Genomic DNA, 27,007 nt, shown 5'->3' on the forward strand with positions numbered 1-27,007 from the left:
TTAAAATATATTCACATAGAAAACAGTTTTTTTTTTTAATTTAAATAATGTTTGACAATATTACAGTATTTTCTGTATTTTTAATCAAATAAATGCAGCCTTGATGAGCAGAAGAAACGTCTTTAAAAACCATATAAAACCTTACTGATCCCTTACAGTGTATATGTGACTAAAAACCAAATATGAAGGCCAGAGAGCAGAGACAACTTTGATATAATGGTCAGAAGTTATTAAATTGTATACAATTTTGACTTTTTTATTAGTGAGATAGCTGAACAGGACAGTGAAGTGGCTGGAGTAGATGTGCAACACGTCAAAAATAAAAATAGGGCGTGACGCCGCTAACAGAATGTGACTTGTCTTGCACTCAATTCATGGTCACATGAGGTGATTTTAAAAGCGGTGGAGTGCTGTGAAATGGGCAGAACGAAATCGAGAGGGACGAGTAAAAATATATCCACAAGTGTCAATCATCGGGCAAAGTGGAGAAAATGACCACAATTGGCAAAATTGGAAGAATAGATGCTGCAGACACAGTTATCCAATGGTGGAAAACTTCCTCGATCACACAGTTATGGTCACACTTTAGTTTAACAGCCCCCAGGACCACAAATTGATGTCATTTGGGACACATCCTCAGATTGTCCTGCTGTCCACATGGAGTTTGAAGGTTATGGGCCACACCTAAACATTTAGTTTGATCAAATCTGTCAGATGGGTTTAGAAATCAATTATTTTTGTGCCTTTTTTCAGTTAAAAAAAAAAAAAAAAAAATTATTATGTAAATGGGATGTATTTGAAAGTCTTTAAAGGGATAGTTTGCCAAAAATTTTGAACAGAAGTATGAGAAAAGACTATTTTCTTCCAATTGTTTGTCTTGCAACTCTGATTTTTTTCTTACAATTCTTTTTTCTCACAATTGTGAGTTTGTCTTGCAACTTTAACTTTTTTTCTTGCAATTCTGACTTCCTTTCTCAGAAATGCATGATAAAAACTCACAATTGGAAGAAATAAAGTCAGAATTGCAAGATATGAACTCGCAATTGTGAGTTGTTAAGTCCAATTCTGAGGGAAAAGACTATTTCCTTCCAATTGCAAGTTTATCATGCAACTCAGATTTTTTTCTTGCAATTCTGACTTTTTTCTCACAATTGCAAATTTATCCTGCAATTCTGGCTTCCTTTCTCAGAAAGGCATGATATAAACCCGCAACTGCAAGAAATAAAGTCAGAATTGTGAGATATAAACTCACAATTGTGAGTTATAAAGTCAACTTTTCCTTTAACTATGGAAAAGTTCATTAGGTTTTTTCAAATGAAGGCTTAAAAGCTTTTAAGGCACATACAGTTATTTTCTCAAAGTAATGCTTATTATAGGACCACCTTAAATTTAAACAAAATATAAAAATCATGTGAGCTGGTCGCTATTGATATCACTGCTGTGTGAAACTCAAAATGCTGCTTTCCAGGGTTGAAATGGAGAAAATAAATGATTCATTTACCCATTTACAGCCCTGATTTATAAGCTAAAATGTGAATTTGCTTGTTACAGCTCCTCCTAGAGTCAGGCAGGTGTGTTTGCATGAGTTATGGGTAATATTTGGGTCTGTTTTAGGACGTGAAAATGATCCAAACATTTTTCGTTATATAAATATCCAAGTGCTTGCATTGAGAGTGTGTTCATGTGTTATTCTGAGGTCTAATCTCACTCTCTATTATCTGTGTGTGTGTTTAGGAGTGTGCAGGTGAGCCTCTCTTCATGCTGTATTGTGCTATAAAGCAGCAGATGGAAAAGGGGCCCATAGATGCCATCACTGGAGAGGCCAGATACTCCCTCAGCGAGGATAAACTCATCCGGCAACAGATCGACTACAAAACACTGGTCAGTTCCGACTCGAAATCAACAAGTAATGGTTCTGTATGAGAAACACAAGTCTTTGTATTGAATTTTGTCATAGTTGTCTGTGTTATATGGAAGCCCATTTGGACACTGAATAAAAAATAAAAGAGGTGGTCATGATTTTTTTTATCTCACAATTCTTATTTTTGGTTCTCAGAATTGCATCAGAAAGTCAGAATTGAGGGATATGAACTTGCAATTATGACTTTTTCTCTCACAATTGTGAGTTTGTCTTGCAGTTCTGGCTTCCTTTCTCAGAAATGCATGATACAAACTCGCAATTGCAAGAAATACAGTCATAATTGCAAAATATAAACTTACAATTGTAAGTTATAAAGTCCAAATCTGAGGGTAAAAGACTATTCTCACAATTGCAAGTTTATTTTGCAACTTGAACTTTTTTCCTGCAATTCTGACTCCCTTTTTCAGAAATGCGTGATAAAAACTTGCAATCACAAGAAATTATCAGAATTGCAAAATATAAACTCGCAATTGTGAGTTATAAAGTCCAATTCTTAGGGAAAAAGTCTAATTTATCTTGCAACTTTAACTTTTTTCCTGCAATTCTGACTCCCTTTTTCAGAAATGCGTGATAAAAACTTGCAATTACAGGAAACAGTCAGAATTGCAAAATATAAACTTGCAATTATGAGTTATAAAGTCAAATTCTGAGGGAAAAAGACGAGTTTATCTTGCAACTTTAACTTTTTGCTTGCAATTCTGACTTCCTTTCTCAGTAATGCGTGACATAAACCTGCCATTTCCGAGAAATACAGGTGGAATTGCAAGATACAAACTCGCAATTGTGAGTTATAAAGTCTAATTCTGAGGGGGAAAAAAGACTTTTCTTGCAACTGCAGGTTTATATCTCACAATTCTGACTTTATTATTCACAATTGTGTGTTATAAAATCATCTTTGTAAGATATAAACTCACAATTCTGAGAAAAAAGGTATAAAAAGTGAGATAAAAAGTCGCAATTACCTTTTTGTTTTTTTGTTTTTAAGTGGAATCAAGCTTCCATAGTATTGCGTGTTATAAGTGTAACTATAATTATATAAAGCTGTAGTTGAACAGGTTTATTGTATGGAATGTTTTTTAATGCTCTTCAATGTGTATGTCTGGTCTGCAGACGCTGCACTGCATTAACCCAGAGAACGAGAACGCAGCCGAGGTCACCGTTAAGTGCCTGAACTGCGACACCATCACACAGGTCAAAGAGAAGCTGCTGGACGCCGTCTTTAAAGGCACTCCGTACTCTCAGAGGCCCAAAGTTGGAGACATGGACCTCGGTATGAATATAATGAATTCTAGGAAACCAAGCTGGTTTATTGTGGTTCCAATGTGGTCTACCAGCTTGAGCAAGATGTTTGCCCTTAACCCCGCCGGCTGATTTTGATGTATGTTTTCTCTGATCAGAGTGGCGTCAGGGTCGCATGGCTCGTATCATTCTCCAGGACGAGGACGTCACCACGAAGATCGACAACGACTGGAAGCGCCTCAACTCACTGGCACACTATCAGGTAACCGCAGTGGCCTCGCCGCATCCTCTGCCAGGTTACTATGGCAATACCTCTACACCCCGCTGCCCAGTAACCATGGCAACCCCTCAGCAAGTTACTAGGTAACAATTGAAGCGTTTTAACACATAGCGCACGAACAGGTAACCATAGCAACACTTCACTAAACATAACCACAGAAGCAGTGTTGGTCAGTGAAGATGCACTGATACACATATATTTGTTCATATCAATATTTTTATGTAATGGCTGATATGATGACCGAAAAAAATAAATATGCAAACATAACCTTAAAGAATTTTCCATTTTCGTTTTAAAACAAATTATAGAATAGATTTGTACATATTCATCTTTAAAAAAATTGCTGTTTATAATGCAATTAATTTTAATTTATGACTAATAACTAATACGATGACCAAAGTTATGTAAGTATGTGCTCACAAAAAAGCTTTACAATTTAGAATCTAGAATTTTACTTTTATCTTAACAAATGTACACGTTTACAATGAATTTTCCATGTTTACACAATTGTAATTTTAGAAATTAGATTTGTACCTTTTGTTTTTACAAAATGTATTTTATAATTTGATTGCATTTGATGAACGATGATCATGTTTGTAATTCTGAGCTTAGAATTTAGGATTTCTCTAATATTAGAACGATTTTTTTTTACAAACTTTATTTTACAATATAGAATTTATATTTTTTACTATTTTTTTATTTTTAATTTACGGCTGATTAACAATGATCAAATTTGTAATTATGAGCTTACCAAAAATTCCGGAATTTAGAATCTAGAATTTTACTTTTATCCTTTTTTTCATGACATTTTCCATGTTTACAAAATTTAAATTTGTACATTAAATTGTAAACTTAATTTTGCGATATCCAATTTATTTTGAATTTACAGTCGATGAACGATGATCATATTTGTAATTATGAGCTTACAAAAAATTTTAGAATTTAACTTTTATCTTAAATGTACAAGTTTACAATAAATAAATTTTCGTGTTTACAAAATTGGAAATTTTAGAGATTAGATTTGTAGATTTTTTGTTTTACAAAGTTCATTTTACAATATAGAATTTATTTTGCATTTACACAATTATCTTTACAAATATACTTGTTTGCATTGAAGAATTTTACTTTTTATTATTTTACATTAGATTAGTACATGCATGTTTTAACAGTTAATTTTACAATATAAAATTTATTTTGATTTTATGGTTGTTTAACAATTATTACATTTGTAAAAAAGACTAGCAAATTAGAATGTAGATGTGCAATGTAGAAAGTTTACATTGAAGAATTCTACACTTGCCTGTTTACGAAATTGTAAATTTACAAGGTAGATTTGTTTGTCTTTTACTATATGTAATTAATTTAGAGCGAATGGCTTATAACTGATATGATGACTGAAATTTGAAATTACAAGTCAGCAAAGCAGTCGAATTTAGAATCTAGAATTTTAATTGTTTATCCTTCAATTTAATTTTGCAATAAATAATGTTTTACAATATAGAATTCTACATATCCTTACAAAATTAGTTTTGCAATATACAATTTACAGGTAAATCTGTTTTTAATGGCTTGACCAGATGCCCATTAAAATGCTGATATTGCCTGATTGTGATTGTCTCCTGTATTTGTGGCAGTAATAGAGATTGTCAGTGTCAATCTGTCCCTCTCTCTGTGTTGTCTAGGTAACAGACGGGTCAGCAATCGCATTGGTTCCCAAGCAGAACTCCGCCTACAACATCTCCAACTCCTCAACATTCACCAAATCCCTCAGCAGATACGGTGAGAGAGAGAAAGAGCTCTGCTTCTCAAGCTAACACTGCTGATATTCAGAGGAATGTGACCGTGCAATATAAAATCAGAGCATGAAATTGTCTCCCACAATGCAGAGGATCAAACTTGACCTTCTATTGCCAGTGTACAGCTTTATATGTACTGTATATCTTCAGTTAAGCACTTTTTTTATTTCAATGTTAGTAATTTCACTACTTAAACTGGTTTATTACAGTTAGTTAAGTCTGGTTTATTACAGTTAAGTCAACATTGCATTGCCATTGTAACAAACTGGAATTAATTAGCATAAATTTAAATGTTTGAAAGTTGGTACACAGAAATGAATTAAAATGGCAAAAAAGGCAAAAAAAAAAACTTTTATTCCACATGTTCAAAAAAGGCGTTATACAGAATATAGCTTGCATTATGCAGTAATCACTACTGTAGTAGTATTTTATTCCAAACATAGTCTTTCTCAGTCTTTTTCAGTCTGTTTCTTTCCAAAAAAAAAATGCATATTTTTACAAATTACAAATAACCTTTTTTACATCTTTACAAAATTACAGTTTATAATCCAAATTATTTAGAATTTAGAATTTGAATTATATTTATTTAGAATTATATATATATACTTTACAATTTAGAATCTAGAATTTGGCTTTTATCTTAACTAGGGGTGGGTATCGTTTGAATTTTATCGATTTCGATTCCGATTCCGATTCCACTTATCGATTCCGATTCTTTTCGATTCCCAGTTTCGATTCCGATTTAGTAAAAAAAAAAAAACAACAACAAACACAAAAGTCAAACATTAATATATTAAACATGTTTATTTTCAGTGCTAGCTTGCAACATATTATTTTATTACAGGGGTTCTCAACCTTTTTTATATCAGGGCCCCCTTCTTCTCGGGTCAATTTTGCAAGGCCCCCCTATGCCTGACATTTCCTCTAAAGTGTTTATTTTTGAAACTTTTTTTATTAACCTAAACATTTTGTTTTGCCTTTTTATTTTTCTCCTGCATGTTATAAAAAAATCAAACAAACTTTAAATTAAAGCTATACTTTTGAATTTAAAAGAAAATCCCCTGCTCTAACTCTTTAACATGAATACACACATACAGATTTAAAGCACCTAAATTATTTAATTCAGACATTCTTCACAACTTCAGAGTACTCTTTCTTAAGTGACTGAATATCTACTGTTTGTATTTATTATAAAATAAACATATAAATGAAAAATACAGTAAATATACATTGTAAATCTGTTTATGCTGGTGCTCATATGTGCTTAAACACTACTGACCCTTACAAGATCCACCTCTATGGGTAAGCATTCATTATAAAAAAAACTCACAGGACATTCATTTTGAAAACTGTGCAAATATTTTGAAATTTCACGCAAAAATACTATGGATCAGAGCACCGAAAGCATGAATAGTTTGTGAATCAACAGCGGACTTATGCGTGCCTAATGTACGACTCCGATATACAAGAATGAATACATTAGGCACGCGCGAGTTCGTTACTATTACTCTGGTCATCTTTGCCTTTACATTAGCGGGAGGGTTTGTTTCATGCAGCCAAGAGATAAAGTAGATACCTGTCTTCCTGCGGGGGTATAAAGTGACTTTTATGTGGGCTTTTGCGGGACGAAATAACATATATTCCTTCTGGAGTGGGCGGGCGCAGGACTAAAATCCGTCCCTTGCAGATCTCTAAGATGAAGTTTGCGTGCAGCGGTAGATTTGTCTTCGGTTTTTACAAAGCGTAGACACACTTTTAAACGCTTACCGTGATCCATCTTTTCGACTGATGTTTACATTACCACGTAAAGTCCTGGCAGATTGCACGCGCGGAAGGTCCTGGCAGATCACTAGATGAAAAAAATGCAACCAGGAATCGAAACGAGGAATCGAAATTTTAATATTATAACAAGTATCCGATTCTTTATCTTAAGTATCCGATTCCAGAATCGGAATCGATTTTCGATTCCCAACCCTAATCTTAACAAATGTACAAGTTTATAATGAAGACATTTTCGTGTCTACAAAATTGTCATTTTAGAAATTAGATTTGTACCTTGGTTTTTACAAACTTAATTTTAAAATATAGAATTTATTTTGAATTTACAATCAATGCACAATTATCATATTTGTAATTATGAGCTTACAAAAAATTCTAGAATTTAAAATGTAGAATTTTACTTTTAAATGTACAAGTTTACAATGAAGACATTTTCATGTTTACAAAATTGTCATTTTAGAAATGTAGATTTGTACCTTTGTTTTTACAAACTTGATTTATATACAATGTATGTATGTATATATATATATATATATATATATATATATATATATATATATATATATATATAATATATATATATATATATATATATTTATATACAATATAAAATTTATTTTGAATCTGCATTCGATGAACAATGATCATATTTGGAATTCTTTTCTCACAAAACAGATCTAGAATTTAGAATTTTACATAATATTCTTTACAAATGTACAAGTTTACATTAAAGAATTTTATGTTTTTGTTTACAAAATTGTAATTTTAGAAACTAGATTTATCCATGTTTGTTTTTGCAATATTTTTTATTTATTTATATATTTTATTGATTTATTTTATTTAAAATTTATGGCAGATGAACGATGATCAAATTTGTAATTATGAGCTTTCAAAAAATTCTAGAATTTAAAATGTAGAATTTTACTTTTATCTTAAAGTTTACAATGAAGACATTTTCATGTTTACAAAATTGTGCAACTTACAAAATTTGAACACGTTTAAAAAAAAAAGCCACTATACAGAATATAACACGCAGTGTGCAGTAATCACTACTGTAGTAGTATCTTATTCCAAACATAGCCTTTTTTTGGTAACACTTTACAATAAGGTTCATTAGTTAACATTAGTTAAAAACATTAGTTAACATGAATTAATAATGAACTGTACTTACACAGCATTTATTAATATTTGGTAATGTTAATTTCAACATTTACTAATACATTATTAAAATCTTGTTAACATTAGTTAATGCAGTGTGAACTAACATGAACAAACAATGAACAACTGTATTTTCGTTAACTAACGTTAATGAAGATTAGTAAATAGGGTAACAAATGTATTGCTCTTGGTTAGTTCATGTTAGTTAGTACATTAACTAATGTTTAATTAATGAACCTTATTGTAAAGTGTTACCCTTTTTCTCAGTCTTTTTCAGTCTGTTTTTTCTTTAGTGGTGTTTGTGTTTGTGTATTCTAATGCTCTGCTCCTCAGTGTGATGAACTCAGCGGTCTAGAACTTCAGATAGAATGGAAATGATGGATATAAAATCTAGAATCTTTGTTTGTTGGTGAGGAAGGAAGAGAGAGAAAAGAAACAGTTTTACTGCCCAGTTTTGAGATATCACTAGATAATATAATCACTAGGTTTTAAATTTATTTTAAACTCTTAATTATAATCTTTCTCCAGTCCTCCTTTCAGTTTTTCTTCAGCATTACAGTTTGTTTGCATAAATTTTCCTCTAATTCTCATGAAGTTATAATGAAAGTTATTTCTCTGTTCACTGAATCTATTTTAGAGTTATCTAAAGCAAACTTTAAAAACCTACCAAACAGCAACCCGTCCTCTTTGTGTCCACAGAGAGCATGCTGAGAACGGCCAGCAGTCCAGACAGCCTTCGCTCGCGGACGCCCATGATCACTCCAGACCTAGAAAGTGGAACCAAACTCTGGCACCTGGTGAAGAACCACGACCACACGGACCAGAGAGAGGGCGACCGCGGCAGCAAGATGGTCTCTGAGATCTACCTGACACGTCTGCTTGCTACCAAGGTGATGAATTGCATACCTGCACTTTGATAGGGATATCAATACTACCTCGAAAAAAATTCAAGCATTATATGCTTGTTTAAAGGAAGTTCAGTTCCAGGACAAACATTTACAGGTAATGTACTCACCGCCTTGTCATCCAAGATGTTCATGTTTTTCTTTCTTCAGTAGTAAAGAAATTGTTTTTTGAGGAAAACATTTGAGGAATGTTCTCCATATAGTGGACTTCTATGGTGCCCGCGAGTTTGAACTTTCATAATGCAGTTTAAATGCAGCTTCGAAGGGCTCTAAATGATCCCAGCCGAGGAAGACAATTTATATACTTTTTACCTCAAATGCTTGTCTTGTCAACTCTGTGTGTTCTGGTTCAATACAGTTAGGGTATGTCAAAAAATCTAATTTTTTCCTCCAGCTATAAAAATCGCCCTACATCGCTGTTTTACCTTTTTTTGTAAAGGGCGTTTGATCTTCTGTGCATGTTCACTTTGTAAACACTGGGTTGGTACTTCTGCAGCAATGTAGGATGATTTCGAAGTTGGAGGAGAAAATAGGAGTTTTTCAACATACCCTAACTGTTTTGAACCAGAATACACAGAGTTGATGCAGAGCTAGACAAGACAAGCATTTGAGGTTACATTTTTTTAGAAAATAACCGATAATTTTGCTAGATAAGACCCTTTAGAGCCCTTTGAAGCTGCATTTAAACTGCATTTTGGAAGTTCAAACTCATGGGCACCATAGAAGTCCACTATATGGAGAGAAATCCTGAAATGTTTTCCTCAAACAAAAAAAACAATTTCTTTACGAGTGAAGAAAGAAAGACATAAACATCTTTGATGACAAGGGGTTGAGTGAATTATCTGTACATTTTTGATTTGGAAGTGGACTTCTCCTTTAAGATTTCTTATTTCTCATTATATTATTTTATACATTAAAGCTGCATTTTTGTTCAGTTTTAATATCTTTATTTTTTTTTAGTTTCAGTCATTTTAGTACTTTGACTTTCAAAATTCAGTTAGTTGACAATGCAATATTTATCATTTTCATTTATTTATTTTTAATTTTAGGTGTTTCATCTAATATTTATTAGATTTTTGTTCAGCTTTATTTCAATGAACAAAAAAGAATTTTAATAATAGTTTTATATTTTTAATAAATAAATATGTGTCACTCCGATAGGAGTGTTTAGTAAGAGTGCGGTGAAATCTGTGGCTAATATTCTCCGTCTTGACAAACACACACTGGAACTAATTGCCTCACTTTTGAAGCACATGTCTGATTTTCTTCGCTGATGTCCTCAGACAGTTAGTGTTGACCTTTGTGTGTGAATGACTAGTTGCTCATTAACATTTACCAGTGCTCCCACTCTCATGGAGAACTGTATCTTAATTAGACCAGTGACCTTTGCTTATTGAGCGGTTTGGGAAAAACTAGCTCTTTATCCATCCTGTGCTCCGTCTCCATCAGACACTACACAGATATCTCAGCTCACACCTGCTGCGTTTCCCTCAAACTCCATAGCGTTCATGTAAAGAACACATACATCTGAACCTACAGCAGCTCCAATCACCGATTCTTCACTGAACATATGTGACTCTGGACCACAAAACCCAGTCTTAAGTAGCACAGGTTTATTTGTAGCAATAGCCAACAATACATCGCATGGGTCAAAACTATCGATTTCTTTTTATGCCAAAAATCATTGGGATATTAAGTAAAGATCATGTTCCATGAAGATATTTTGTAAATTTCTTACCGTAAATATATCAAAACTTAATTTTTGATTAGTAGTATGCATAGCTAAGACATTTGGACAACTTTAAAAGGAATTTTCTCAATATTTAGATTTTTTTTGCACCCTCAGATTCCAGATTTTCTTGTATTTCGGACAAATATTTTCCTATCCTGACAAACCACACATCAATGGAAAGATTATTCATCCAGCTTTAATGTAGATAAGAAGAAATTGACCCCTATGACTGGTTTTGTGGTCCAGGGTCACATATTTAAAAAAAAAAATATATGTAGCATTGTCACTACATTGGCTTCATACACTCCAAAAATCGTTTTTCTTATTTAGTATTTTTGCCTAGTTTTTTAGGACCAATATCTAAATATTCTTAAATCAAGACACAAGCAAAACCATAGAAGATATTAGTTCTTGCTTACTGAAAAAGTTAGTGAATTTAGGCTAAAAATAAATATCTGCCAATAGGGTCAGAAAAATAAACTTATTTCATACTTTTCTGAAACCATTGGCAGTTATTATTCCTCTTTTAAGCATAAACCTGCTTAATTTTGTGTGTGTTTTTTTGTTTTTGTTTTGTTTTTAAACGACTATTATATGTAATTTTGCTTCTTAAGTAAGTGTATCCTAATTTAAGATCGTTTGGATATTTGTACTGGAAAACACGACAAAATACTAAGCAAGAAAATAATGTTTCCCAGTATATTCACAATGTTTTTGCTTGCAACATAAAACTTAGTTAAAGTGAGGAAATTGCAATAATTTTGCCCTTTTTTACCAAGTTTCTTGAAGAAAAAGTTTTGCATCAAGACAGATGTTTTAATTGCATCTGATTTATACTTTAGTAGCATTAGTTGAGTTGGATTCATTTACATGAATTAGTTTAGATTGTCTGTATTTTTCATGTATTAGAATATTTTTTTTAAAGATAATGTGCTGTAAATATGTTTTTTGTTCATCACTATGTCTTCTTATACTAGTATAATGATTAAATATTATGCCTCAGTTTATTTATCTATTGAAACACAGTCTAAAACGTTCTTTGATTCATCCATCTTTCACAGGGTACACTGCAGAAGTTTGTAGACGACCTGTTTGAGACCATCTTCAGTACGGCCCACCGGGGCAGCGCGCTTCCTCTGGCCATCAAATACATGTTCGACTTCTTAGACGAGCAGGCCGACAGACACTTGATATCAGACCCTGATGTCAGACACACGTGGAAGAGCAACTGGTGAGTTCACGTTTCTCGAAATTGAAGAGCTACAGCACTTTATCTGTTGGTGTTTGAACATTGTTCCTCTTTGTCTGCAGTCTGCCGTTGAGGTTCTGGGTGAACGTGATCAAGAACCCTCAGTTTGTGTTCGACATTCATAAGAACAGCATTACGGACGCGTGTCTGTCCGTCGTGGCTCAGACCTTCATGGACTCCTGCTCCACATCGGAACACAAGCTGGGCAAAGATTCGCCTTCTAATAAGCTGCTCTACGCTAAAGACATCCCCAACTACAAGAATTGGGTGGAAAGGTACGACACACTGATGTTTTTCATTTAATTTCACGTAATGTTTCTTGCTTTTTTGAAATGGAGAGTTTACACAATTCTTACTATTAACTAGTTGCTTTTTAACATGCATATTATTAAAATATTGTCTGTTTATTAGTACTCATGAAGCATTTATTCTACATGACCATATTCTACATCCCTAACCCAACCATCTTAACAACTACTTTACTAACTATTAATGAGCAGCAAATGTAATAGTTTATTGAAGCAAAAGACATAGTTAATGTTTTTTTAATAGTATAAAATAAAGTCCTAAATGTCACCTGTTGAATCTGCAATGTTGCATGATATATCACATACTTATAATATGTGACCCTGGACCACAAAACCAGTCTTAAGTCGCTGGGGTATATTTGTAGCAATAGCCAAAAATACATTGCATGGGTCAAAATTTTTTATTTTTATTTTATGCCAAAAATCATTAGGAAATTAAGTAAAGATCATGTTCCATGATGATTCTTTGTAAAATTCCTACTGTAAATATATCAAAATGTAATTTTTTGATTAGTAATATGCATTAAGAACTTAATTTGGACAACTTTAAAGGTGATTTTCTCAGTATTTTGATTTTTTTGCATCCTCAGATTCCAGATTTTCAAATAGATGTATCTCAACCAAATATTGTCCTATCATAACAAACCATACATCAATAGAAAGCTTATTTATTGAATATTCATATGATGTATACATCTCAGTTTTGTAAAATTTAACCTTATGACTGGTTTTGTGGTCCAGGGTCACATATATATATTCACCATGGTTTGTGGATGATTTTGCACTTTTTATCTGAGCAAGTGTCCTAAAAGAACATCATTAGACTAGTTTTGCATCTCTAGCATCTCTGATTAAAAAAAAGCATTAGTTGAGTTAGTTTGATTCATTTACATAAATTAGTTATTTAGTTCAATATTTGATTGATTGTTTGGTTGTTGACTCAAAAATGTATTAAAAAAGAAATTTTATATTTATTATAATTAATTTTTGATTAACTGATTTAAAAAAAAAACATTCATGTTTATCACTATGCATTTTATATTGCAACAGTTGTTGAATATTATGAATTCTTTCATTTAATGAGTTAGAAATAGTGTAAAAAATTCCTTGATTCCTTTAGCTTTATTTTTGCTTTTAGATTTTTTATTTAAATAGTTTGCATATTGACTATCATTAAAATGTGGAAAAATATTTGAATATAGTTGTTTTACACTTCCGTTCTAAAGTTTGGGGTTGGTTCTGGTCACCAAGGCTGTATGTAATTAATTTAAAAAAAAACATTAAAACATTAAAAACAGTAATTTTGTGAAATATTACAAGTTTTCTATGTGAATATATGTGACCCTGGTCCACAAAACCAGTCCTAAGTAGCACGGGTATATTTGTAGTAATAGCCAACAATACATTGTATGGGTGAAAATGACCAATTTTTCTTTTATATCAAAAATCATTAGGATATTAAGTAAATATCATGTTCTATGAAGGTATTTTGTAAATTTCCTACCGTAAATATATCTAAACTTAAAATTTGATTAGTAATATGCATTGTTAAGAACTTAATTTGGACAACTTTAAAGGTGATTTTCTCAGTATTTTGATTGTTTTGCACCCTCGGATTCCAAATTTTCAAATAGTTGTATCTCGACCAAATATTGTCCTATCCTAACCGTCCATATATCAATGGAAAGCTTACATATATTTATGTTTATGTGTACATTATACATTATAAATTGTAAAAATTGGCCCTTTATGACTAGTTTTGTGGTCCAGGGTCAAATATGTTAAAATGTGATTTATTTCTGTGATCAAAGCTGAAATTTTCAGATTCATTACTCCAGTCTTTAGTGTCACGTGATCCTTCAGAAATCATTCTAATATGCTGATCTGCTGCTCAAAAACATTTCTGATTAATATCATTGTTGAAAAAAGAAAATATTTTGTGGAAACCATGCTACATTTTATTTTTCAAGGTTCTTCGATGAATAGAAAGTTCTAAAAAACAGCATTTATTTAAAATAGAAATCGTTTGTAACATTACACATGTCTTTACTGTCACTTTTTATAATTTGAATACTTTTGAACGGAAGTATACATTTGTTCATAATGTTCATAACTACCTCAAACTAAGCTGCAAATGTTTCATTTCAGAAATCAAGTTCATCCAGGAAAAAAGCTGTAAAGTGTAGAATATCAAAACTTTGATCTTCAGTGCTTCAGTGTAAAGAGTGTGTGAGTTAAAGCAGATGTCTGGAGTGACATGTTTGATCTGCTGATGGCTGTTAAAACTGCTAATCGATCACTGTCTCTTGTTTTTTTTATTTTTTTTATTTAACCTTTATTTAACCAGAAAGAGCTCTCTGAGATTAAAAATCTCTTTTACAGGAGTGTCCTGGCCAAAATGCGCAGCAGTACAATCAATAACATCACAGATAAACATCACACAAACAGTTAAAAGCAGTTGCATATTGTTAGATCAACTTCCATTTGCTGGATAACTGATTTAAAATGATCTAGAGTCAGCAGTTTTTCTAATTTTAATTTAGATTGGAGGAAATTCCAATCAAACGGCGCTGCATACATAAAAGACTTCTTACCTAGCTCAGTTCGGGTAAAAGGAACAGAAAGAGTGTAGCAATTTTGCAAACGAAGAAAATATTTCTTGGTAATTTTCTGTTGCATAAAACAACAGAGATAGGAAGGCAACAACCCCAAGATGGCTTTGTAAATCATCAAGTACCAGTGCATTTTTCTTCTGGTAGACAGAGAAGGCAACCTACTCTGTGATACAAAATGCAATGATGAGTTGACGATTTACAATCTGATATGAACCTTAGAGCACCATGATAAACGGCATCTAAGGAAGAAAGAAGATAAGAAGGTGCAAACTGATATACAACATCACCGTAGTCAAGGACCGAGAGAAAAGTAGCAGAGACTAATTTCTTTTTTACATTGAATGAGAAGCAAAACTTGTTCCTGAAATAAAACCCAAGCTTGATTTTCAGTTTATTCTTCAGTTGAGTGATATGAGGGCTAAAAGATAGGGCATCATCAACTATGATGCCTAGATATTTGTACTCTTTTACTAATTCAATCACTGTATCTTGAAGGGTCTGAAGAGATACTAAATTATTTTCAAGTTTTTTGTTTTTTTTGTGTGTGTGCAGGTATTACTCTGATATCTCGCGGATGCCTGCGATCAGCGATCAGGATATGAGCGCGTATCTGGCCGAACAGTCGCGTCTGCATTTAAGTCAGTTCAACAGTATGAGTGCGCTGCACGAAATCTTCTCCTACATCACCAAATACAAGGACGAGGTAAGAAGCGAATACAGCTCAGGCTTCAAAACACACTCCGTCCGCAGTGTCATTGAATTCATTGGGTTTTCTCGTTCTGCGTAGATCCTGTCGGCGCTGGAGAGGGACGAACAGTCCCGCCGCCAGAGACTGAGGTCTAAACTGGAGCAGGTGATCGACACGATGGCTCTTTCGAGCTGATCGGGACTGGACTGGAGATCTCAGTGTGTGTTTGTGCACCAGGACAAAACCACAACGCTGAATGTAGGTGGTGTAGATTTTGCGTTGTTTTTGGATGATTTGTTGAGTGTGGTGGACGTCTTCACACAGCGCGGACAAAGACGCTCTTTCCTGTTTTGAAGAGACAATGAGGACGCTCGGGACCTCTGATGAAGTCATGTGACCGTGTCACGAGCCAGTGATCGCGACGGATCAAGGACACTGCGTGTTTACTATGTTTTATTATTTTGTACAAATGTTGTCGACTCTCCGCTCTCTTTGCCACTTGTGTTTCTGCTGAATTTGCACAGTTTACAGAATCAACGAGCAACTGCCTCCATCTCATGTACACGACGGCCCGTTTCGGGTCAGGAAACGCAACGACGCGTCTGTTTTAACCTTTACGTCCAGTAGTGTTGACGAAGGTGAATTTGACATTACACAAATGACAAAAAGAAGGAAAAAATAACAAAAATATGAATAAAAAATCTTGTCCTGTGCCATGTTTTATTTGAATGTTGTTTAATGCTAAAAAAAAAAAAGGTTTGTGAAGTAGGAATGTGCTCTGATTGTTTTACAATTGAAAAAAATGATGACCGGAGAAATATTTTATGGTTTTAAATTTTGACTGAACTGTTTCTTTAATTACTCATTCATCAGATGCTACTCTTAATTTTAAATGGCAAAGCAACTCGCTCCAGATCATTAAACTCGTTCTTTCAGCAGGTTCATCTTCTGAACAAATCACTGCGTTTAGTGAGACTGAGCTGAAAGAGATGAGTGAAAAGGAGGCAGAGGGAATTGTTTGAGATCCATGAGTCAGTGTTTCTGCGGCGTGTCGATACGGAGGGAGGAGACGCTCGTTCATCAGGCCTTCAGCCTCCGTGATCAGAAAAGAGAAACGCTCTTTAGTTTTTAATGAGATGGGCCTGATTGATTTAGACTGATCAATCGCTCTGCTTTCAATGAACACTTTAAGAGGAGACGTCTCGTTTGTCAAACCGTTTCTGTTTTCGTGCGTTTGTTTCCTCTTGAATCTGAGATTCATCATTTATGAGTGAAGTTTTAGTGCTTTATAAAGTGGTATGAGCAGGTACGAAATATAAAATAGACAGAGAGGAAAAGAAATCTTTCTAGTTTCTCTATTTTTTTTTTTATCGATCTTCCATGTTCTCAATGAGTCTCTTCTGAAGTTTTTGGCCAGTTTCTCATATCAGATTCAATATAAAGAGCCTGTGAGATCAACTTGCCTTAATACCTTGCTATTTTTCTTCAATAATATACAATTAAAATGGCTAAATAAAAGCTATTAGCTGTTTAAGAATAGCGTCCCAATCTCTCTTTTTACTTTAAAATACTGAATGCCAGTATTTGTCAAGGAAAACGAAACTAATTAGACCATTTCATGGGGTCTTTAAGGCTTATTGACCAAAATATCAAATTAAAGGCCTGTTTATACTAAGAATGACAACTATATGTGGCCCTGGACCACAAAACCAGTCTTAAGTAGCATGGGTATATTTGTAGCAATGATCAATTTTCTTTAATGCCAAAAATCATTAGGATATCAAGTAAAGATCATGTTCCATGAAGATATTTTGTAAATTTCCTCCCGTAAATATATCAAAACTTAATTTTGGATTAGTAATATGCAATGCTAAGACAACTTTGGACAACTTTAAAGGTGATTTTCTCAGTATTTAATTTTTTTTTTTTTTTTGCAGCCTCAGATTCCAGTTTTTCAGTAGTTGTATCTCGGCCAAATATTGTCCTATCCTAACAAACCAGACATCAATGGAAAGCTTATTTATTCAGCTTTCGGTAATGTATATTTCAATTTCAGAAAATTGACCCTTATGACTGGTTTTGTGGTCCAGAGTCGCATATTAGCATCCACACCTAAGGATATTATTATTGCATATTCTAAATGTGAACTTGTGGTGTATTTTGTAAATAAAAATAGCAGTGCACACAAATAGGAAGATTTTAATTGACTGTCAATGTTTTTATTGATTTGAAAGTGATTTCAGTGATGTATTTACTTATAATGTGGACTGAAAAATCAGTTACAGTTATCATTCTTGGTGTGATCAAGCTTTGAAACCAGTTTAATGGTTGTATTGTAACTAAAATAAACAGCTCTGCTCTGATAGCGATGTCAAAGGCAAGTAATTAGGTGAAACCATCTTCATCCTCCGTGAGATCATTCATTGTTACCCAGAGACAAGTGAAGTTAATTTTTTGTTGGTTTGTTTTGACACATATTACAATCTAATCTACATAATCTTCATGCAATAACCTTGTGCTGTCCGAGTGTTGGTGCACATGTCTACACTTTGCACAGTCAATCCTGTATCGGTTGATTTAGACTGACGGAGGTCGTGTTGGTGTTTTTGGTCAGTGTGGATGCAGCTAGCGGGCCGCTGACCTTCTAATTGATCTGGTTTGACGTCACATGCTTTAAAATGAGTTCCAAACATCTCAGGATCTTCCTTCCGTTCTTGAGTTTGTCTCTCGACCAGAAAACTGCTGTGAAAACTGTCAGTTTGCTGGACTCACTGGTGATGTTCTGGACGTTTGGGTTGCGGTTCTTCCCAGGGACTTTCAATGTTTACACCCTTCAAGTCGCATGTAAAAAGAGAAAAAGAAAAAGATTTCACATTGTGTTTTAATTTATTTATATTTTGATCCTGTTGTTGTGTTTCTTAGATTGAAATGTGTCTGAACCGGTGCTTTTGGAGTGTTCTCTGCTCTCCTTTCATATGTTCCCAGTAATGGCTTCTACAACTTTGAACTGAATCTGCTCTTTAACTCAAGATCTCTATGAAGGTCCACGTTGATAACACGCAATAATCCTGCGGCACAGATGCTGAAGCTCTCATGTCTAACCTCATCTCTTTTTATTTTTTTATTTTGCTTTGTTTCTTTCCAGTAATTTCTGAAAATAATAATGAAGTATCTGTCCTTCAGACCAGAAAAAAAGATGCAGAGATTAAGCAAGTTTGTGATGTGTTGATACTGAAATATCAAAAGACATTTGAACAATTATGATTCAGGACTCAGACTGTCACTGGTATCTATTCATGTGTAAATATGTTTTTTTTTTTTTTTTTTTTTTTTGCAGATTTACTACTTGTAAATAAAGCATCAAGGAGAAATTAAACATGTTTTTGCTAAAACCTCTCGTGATTTTCATTCTTTTTTTTTTAAATATCTAGAAGCACAGCAGAAATCCTGCACAATCTGAAATATTGGCTCACAATGGTGTCATTGACTAAAATAAAACCATATCGTTGATAGTAATCAAAGTTTCTTGTTGTTGTTTGTTTGTTTTCTGGTAATGTGTGACACTTCCGGTTTAGAAGTAAAATAACAAGAAGAATATAACGAAGTGCAGTAAACAGTAAAACTGTGTGCACTACAAACTATTGTGTTCATAATTAAGATAATACAGAAAAAAAAATGGATAGACACACCAGTTTGCAATATCAAGCTGTAAAACGAGCTGTTTTGCACAGCTAAAAATAGCTGGACACGGACGAGACCTGAAGCCAGACATTAAATTTACACACTGCAAAAAATGCTTTTCATACTTCGATTTTTTTGTCCTGTTTCCAGCCTAAATATCTAAAAATTCTTAAATCAAGAAGGATTTTCTAGACGAGTAAAAATTATTGTCTTGTTTTCAGAAAAAAATCAAGTCAAAATTAAGTGCATTTTTGCTTGATATGAACAAAACGATCTGCCAAAACAATGGGGTAAGAAAAATAATCTTGTTCTCTTTGAAATAAGATTTTTTTTTTTTTTTTTTTTTTTTGCTTACCCCATTGGTAGATTATTATGCTTGTTTTAAGCAAAAACTCACTTTTGACTTTTTTTTTTAAAACAAAAAAAATTATTTTTACTTGTCTAGAAAATCCTTCTTGATTGAAGATTTTTTTTTATATATATATATTTTGGCTGAAAACAAAATATTACAGGAAAAATAATGTGGATAAATAGGTGACTTTTGTCCCACTTGCTATGTAAACACAAAAATTGTGTATATGATTAGAAAAGGTTAAATGGTAAGAAATAGGCACACTTGTACTGTTAGCAGTCAAAAAAATATTAATTTTTGGTGGAAACATTCTACAAATCAGCTGCAATACAAAAAAGCACTTTGAAATAAAGAGAATAAACTGTAAAACATTAAGTGTGAAACGGACAAACAATTATGATCTGGTGTGACTAATAATTATAAAGAATTGGCTAAAAACACATTTTTTTCCATCTTAATTTGACCTTCTAACTCTAGCACCCTCTATTCTAATTCTATTCTTTAAAAAAAGCTTGCCTTTTTTAGACTTATACTCTATTCATTTACTTACTGCTTGTTTTCTTTAAAAAAAAAACTAGCTTCTCTGTTCTTGTTGTATTCTGTCTCTAACACTAGCTTGCTTTTTCCTTTTTTGTTCCATCTATTTTCTTTTTATTGTATTAAAAAAAAAAACTTGATACGTGTACTGTGTTAGGCTAAATGAGACTTGTCATAGCACTTGCATTGCATGTTATTGCTCTTTTGTTTGATCATTTCCATTTCCAAGTCACTTTGGATAAAAGTGTCTGCTAAATGTAAATGTAAACTAACGCTTCAAAGCAAAATTTCCAAAAAGAAAAAAAGTAGTAGTAATCTAAATATCCAGACCTAATAAAATTGTTGAAAAATACTGTTCTCAGCAACTAGAAATTATAAAAAGAGATAATGCATAACGCTGTTTACGTTGTATATTTACTGTATTAAACATCTAGTGGCTACGCTGTAGAAATGCTTTTGTAAAGTTGTTTAATGTATGTTTAATGTAATGTTACTTGATATTTCTTTATAATTGTTTGTCATATTTACCAGCAAATGTTTTGCATAAATCATATTTTATAAATCCAAGTTGTTTTAACATAATCCTATACTCATCCAACTCCTTTTGCACTAAATTAATTGAAAAAATATATATACTAGCTATAATGTTTTCCCTAATATTTTTATTTTAAGCCCTGATGAAATTTCTTCTAAAAAATACTAAATATAAATGTTACAAAATTATGTAGAGTGTTTTCATTTGTACGCGCCATTTTAATTGTTCGATCATGATTGGCTGACGCTTCAAGAGGGTCAAAGCAGTGTTGCCAACTTGGCGACTTTGTCGCTAGATTTAGCGACTTTTCAGACCCCCTTAGCGACAAATCTAGCCACTTCTTGGACAAACCTTATATAGTTTATGAGACTCTCTGGTACTTACGAGCATTTCATACGTTTCAAAGGCTTTTATCGACAATTACATGACATTGGCCCTTCTTTTTCAGGACCTCTGCAATTGGACTGGGCATGCTCTCAATCAACTTCTGGGCCAAATCCTGACTGATAGCAACCCATTCTTTCATAATCACTTCTTGGGAGTTTGTCAGAATTAGTGGGTTTTTGTTTGTCCGCCCGCCTCGAGAGGATTGACCACAAGTTTTAAGATCTGGGGAGTTTCCAGGCCATGGACCCAAATTTTCAACGTTTTGGTCCCCGAGCCACTTAGTTATCACTTTTGCCTTATGGCACGGTGCTCCATCGTGCTGGAAAATGCATTGTTCTTCACCAAACTGTTGTTGGATTGTTGGAAGAAGTTGCTGTTGGAGGGTGTTTTGGTACCATTTTTTATTCATGGCTGTGTTTTTGGGCTAAATTGTGAGTGAGCCCACTCCCTTGGATTTAGAAGCAACCCCACACATGAATGGTCTCAGGATGCTTTACTGTTGGCATGACACAGGACTGATGGTAGCGTCACCTTTTCTTCTCCGGACAAGCCTTTTTCCAGATGCCCCAAACAATCGGAAAGAGGCTTCATCTGAGAATATGACTTTGCCCCAGTCCTCAGCAGTCCATTCGCCATACTTTTTGCAGAAGATCAATCTGTCCCTGATGTTTTTTTTTGGAGACAAGTGGCTTCTTTGCTGCCCTTCTTGACACCAGGCCATCTTCCAAAAGTCTTGGCCTCACTGTGTGTTCAGATGCGCTCACACCTGCCTGCTGCCATTCCTGAGCAAGCTCTGCACTGGTGGCACTCCGATCCCGCAGCTGAATCCTCTTTAGGAGACCATCCTGGCGCTTGCTGGACTTTCTTGGACGCCCTGAAGCCTTCTTAACAAGAATTGAACCTCTTTCCTTGAAGTTCTTGATGATCCTATAAATTGTTGATTTAGGTGCAATCTTAGTAGCCACAATATCCTTGCCTGTGAAGCCATTTTTATGCAACGCAATGATGGCTGCACGCGTTTCTTTGCAGGTCACCATGGTTAACAATGGAAGAACAATGATTTCAAGCATCACCCTCCTTTTAACATGTCAAGTCTGCCATTCTAACCCAACCAGCCTGACATAATGATTTCCAGCCTTGTGCTCGACAACATTCTCTCCTGAGTTAACAAGACGATTACTGAAATGATCTCAGCAGGTCCTTTAATGACAGCAATGAAATGCAGTGGAAAGTTTTTTTCGGGATTAAGTTAATTTTCATGGCAAAGAAGGACTATGCAATTCATCTGATCACTCTTCATAACATTCTGGAGTATATGCAAATTGCTATTATAAAAACTTAAGCAGCAACTTTTCCAATTTACAATATTTATGTAATTCTCAAAACTTTTGAACGACTTAAATGTGGGTCTGTTATAGACGTTTTTAATTGGAATATAGCCCAGCAGTTCCAGTTAAGATTATAAAAAGCGTCTGGATGTTCTTCAATATAATATGTGTTGGTGGTGAAAATCAGAGGTTTGGAACAACATGATGGTGAGTAAATGCAATGTATTTTTAGATGAACTATTCTTAAAAGGCTGCAAAGTTCTTAATATTGTGCTAGAAAGTTTTGAAATAAACACAAAGATTCCTAATTAGCAGGCGCCAGTGGCAGTGTTATTTTTTCCAGTCTTTTTTCATGTACTAAAATTCAGCTAGCTTTTAGATGTGATTATTTCTGGCCCTGTGTGGGTGTAAGTGTGAAAAGCACATTAGAACTAAGTTCTGTTAATTACAGAATTGCAGGTTTTCTGCCCGTCACCTCCAGCTCCAGCGGGACGCAGAACACGTCCCGCCCGTCTCCGCTGCTCAGGTGAGGAGATCTCACAGGTGAGTGTGTGTCTGATGGAAACAGACCCAGGGAGCTCCAAGTCATGTGCCAGGCGGCTCTGTGGGGTTCAGTAGCACCTGTTCTCCCTCACCTTGAGCCTGGAGAGAGCGATTCAGCTCTGGAAGACTTCCCTCGGAGTCACCGTTCACTTTAGGGCCAGTGGAGCTTGGCATCAGTTACGTCAACATGCAGTTTTTTTTTTTTTTGTTTTTTTTTAAATAACCTGTTTTTATATTTAATTCAAATGGCAATGTTTGATTGGATTTTGTTTTGCATTCTAGCACGCTTCCAAACTGAGCTGCATGTGAGGTTCAGGTGGTGAAGCCGCTCTGATCTGGACTCACAGAGGTATAAATGTGGCATCACCCTGATTTACATGCTCCATGCAGCCTGATCCCGCCTGGAAAAAGAGAGCGCCACAGTCAGGCCGTATGTTCTTTGATTTTTCCGGTGTGTTAATCACGACCTCACGTCTCTGGCTTAAGAAGTGGCTCATGGTGATGCAGCCAGAGACCCTCACGCTCACTGACTGAAATACTAGCATACTACTAATTGTATAATACACTCTATATACTGCGATTATTATTATGCATCACAATTAAGTGCTGTGCAATTAATCAAAATTCAGTTTCGATTTCGGCTTCAAACGATTATGAAAATACAATAATCGAGATAAAACGAATATTGCTCATGATTCTGCCCCCTTTGTGCACTTTTGCTATTCTATAAAGCCCAGTTTCACATGCAACAATTTCACATGCAAATCAGTAAAATCATGTAACGTGACTTGCATAAAATAGAACGTGCTTGATTTATTAATGTTCATTTGATATCATTTATTTGAGATAATTTGCGCTGTTCTGTGTATGCGTTCAGAGACGGAACAGAATATGGTCAAATATATGTCAAAATTATTCATGTTAACCTTCATCAGTTATGTCTGAAATTTATGTAGACAGTTGAGAATGAAAATACATGCGTCACAGTATATTGGATCCGTGCAGGTCTTAAAGCGGCCACAAGTAATATTCCTTCTGCCATCTCTGTGCTTAATGTTAATCAAACAACAAAAAACAAAGACAAAATCACTCACTGCTCTTAATGCTCCTTTTGTAGTTTTTATTAGAAACAAAGCATGTTTAATTCTTACAGTGAAGGCTATGCTGTTTTATTATTAATTTTCCCCCCAAAAACAAGTTTTATTGGTATCTTTTTTTTATTGTATTGTCATCTTTAAATGAACTAAATTTAAATAATTTAATTGACCATAATAATCGTGATTATGATTTTTGCCATAATCGAGCAGCCCTAGTGTCAAGCATCAAGTTGGTAATATTAATGGTAGTTAATATTTAACTTTTTTTTATAAAAGTGTTTTAATTTTGGTTTTCTGATAAAATAGTGTAGAAAAAATGTTTATAGGTTAAACTAACATAGTTACATGAAATATTGTCTTAAATGCTTTAAATGGTACAAGAAATGTCTTTAATAAAATTTTAAGAGGTCTTAAATTTGAGGACAGAAAGACAAGAATCGTGATGTAACTTAATGTGCTTATTAAACTTCAAAAGTTTATGACTTAATTAAATAAATCTGAGCTGCACTTTGTAACGGCAAAACGCAACACGGGTGTTTTTTTTTTACTAATGTGTCTCTGAAGGGCAAAAACTGTCTTCAGAAAAGTTTTGATGGCATTTTCATTTAATCTAACCTATAATGCCTGATGAATTAGTGTTTGTGAATATGGGGTTATTTTTGTGTCTTTATTATTCAAACAAACATACTGTGTTTGAGAGTAAAACTAATTATTTTGTAATTAAAAAATAAAAGTTTGCAAAAAAAATCTTCTTAAATCTCAAAAATAAAGAAATAAAGATTGTAAAAAAAATTGACACGCACTGCAAATAATTTTGTTATCAATTTCTTTATTTTTGAGATTTAAGATTTTTTTTGCAAACTTTTATTTTTTAATTACAAAATAATTAGTTTTACTCTCAAACACAGTATGTTTGTTTGAATAATAAAGACACAAAAATAACCCCATATTGTGAACAGCACTGCATTGTGTACAGCTCTGTTATCTGTGAAACTGCTATATTTCTGGCGTTCCAAAAGCGCCACCTACTGGCAAAAAAGATTTGCATTTTTAAAAAGCTTCTCTGCTGGTTTTGAGAATAACGTGAAATTCAACCCATATTTCCACACTGCAAACACGCAGTTGTAAATGTGAACCAGTAAATCAATAAGAATCTAATATGCCTTTTAAAAAATCTAAACAGTTAAGGCAGTAAGCAATTAATATTTTTTAAATTAATATAATTTCAATGGTCACCATTTCAAAAGTGTGTTAAAATTGATGTTTTCCACAATTCTGGTCCTTATTTAAACATGAATGTGGCTTTTTTCCTCAAATGTCTTTCTTATAATAGATGCAAATCTAAAAACTCTTCTGGTGTTCCAACAATTTCTTTAACTATAATATAAAAATGAAAAGCAAATGCATAAAATACTACATACTAAAAGCATTCATACTAAACTGAAATGCAAAGAACATTTGCAAACATTTGGTATCAAAGTAACAAATTTAAAAAGTGTAAAACTATCTTAACCTTGATTAAAACTATTGTTTTATGGTAAGTTTTGTCCGGCACCAACTTAGTGCACTCAAACAGCCAAACAAAATGCTTGGGAGTGCGTTTTGCTGCTCTCTTAGAGTCACTGAAGACAGATTCAGAGAAGAGCTGGTGGCCAAACTGGGGTGTTTCATGAATAATTCTGCTCATCCTCTCCGCAGCACTTTGTCTTAGAGCTGCTTTAGCCACCGGCATCTTCCAGCACAATGTTTTAAGAGGTGCTGCCGGGAATCTTCGCTGCCTGCTGGAATGTCTTCTCTTCCTTCTACCACTGAGTTTGCCTGCGTGTGACGGCTGGCTGATACCCGAGCCAAGAGGAATGACATTGCACAAGGACACATCATCTTATTCATGGGCCCTGAAGCATTATCATGCATATTACACACTCTTTCTGACTAACTGTGCTGTGTGCGTGTGTACTACAGCGGTTCATGCTTAGTTTGGTGGTGGTATTACTAAATAGTCACTTAACAATCTGTCAGTGTTAAAATCGAGTAGCCTAATTTGGCCTTAAGTACACTGAAATTAATTAGTGTTCATCCATGACACAATCGCAGATTTATATTCAAAACATTTAAGAAATATTTTTCAATGCAGAGCTCAAAAATTATTTTTTAATTAAATTTGAATGCAAGTCTGTGATGCTCTGAGAGGAAAAGAATGTCTTTGGCTCATATGAAGGCAGCATGTGTTGGATTTTTCCACATTTTCTGCTCTTGTTTTCTCTCTGCCTTTTCCTTTCCTTCACTTCGACAGCTATCTTACGATGTCGTTTCCTTTTCCTCCAATCAGGTCAAGCCCCAGAGGAGCAGCGTGTCTTTCTGATGGTAGCAGTCAAGCATCTCATCCGCACTGAAGGATGGAGGGAGTAGGATGGATTAACAGGAACCACAGTCGTCAGCACAAGTAAAACAGACATGTACCTGCAAAAGTGGAAGATATTGGCCAATTCTGATGGTTTTGTTTTAGATTTTATACATTTAAATGCAGTAAGTTGAAGTGCACCATCATGGGTCGAATTAAATGTGAAAATAAAACAACCACAAGTTAACTAGAAACCAGAAATCAAACACTTGTGCAAACAAATGCCCTGCCTTTGTAGGATTTCTTTTGGTTATTTCACCTTAGTACAATAGACACTTTCTAACACAGCTGACCATGTTTAAATTTATTCTGCAGAGTCTCCTTCAAACTAGTGCATGAACGTAACAACTGAAACCATACAGTAAGTAATTTCAGCCATTTTACACTTAAACGATATGCTCTTCCTTCAAAACTCTGCAGTTTAAATGGCCAAATTGATTGGCAGGCTGCAAGTATTTCCAATTGGCTAAAAAATA

General features: G+C 34.0%; 1 protein-coding gene across 1 annotated transcript in view; it reads left to right on the forward strand.

Moving 5' to 3' along the window:
- LOC141346791 (plexin-A1-like) overlaps positions 1-15,877 on the forward strand; it is a 43,081-nt gene extending 27,204 nt beyond the window's left edge. The window contains exons 10-18 of the mRNA XM_073851749.1: positions 1,735-1,881; positions 3,032-3,191; positions 3,319-3,422; positions 5,123-5,219; positions 8,873-9,063; positions 11,872-12,041; positions 12,122-12,334; positions 15,535-15,685; positions 15,770-15,877. Coding sequence (XP_073707850.1) covers positions 1,735-1,881; positions 3,032-3,191; positions 3,319-3,422; positions 5,123-5,219; positions 8,873-9,063; positions 11,872-12,041; positions 12,122-12,334; positions 15,535-15,685; positions 15,770-15,865 — 1,329 coding nt within the window. The 3' untranslated portion in view covers positions 15,866-15,877. The remainder of the gene's footprint in view (positions 1-1,734; positions 1,882-3,031; positions 3,192-3,318; positions 3,423-5,122; positions 5,220-8,872; positions 9,064-11,871; positions 12,042-12,121; positions 12,335-15,534; positions 15,686-15,769) is intronic.
- Positions 15,878-27,007: the final 11,130 nt, after the last annotated feature.

Source organism: Garra rufa, chromosome 12, assembly GCF_049309525.1.
Source record: "Garra rufa chromosome 12, GarRuf1.0, whole genome shotgun sequence".
Lineage (NCBI taxonomy): Eukaryota > Metazoa > Chordata > Actinopteri > Cypriniformes > Cyprinidae > Garra > Garra rufa.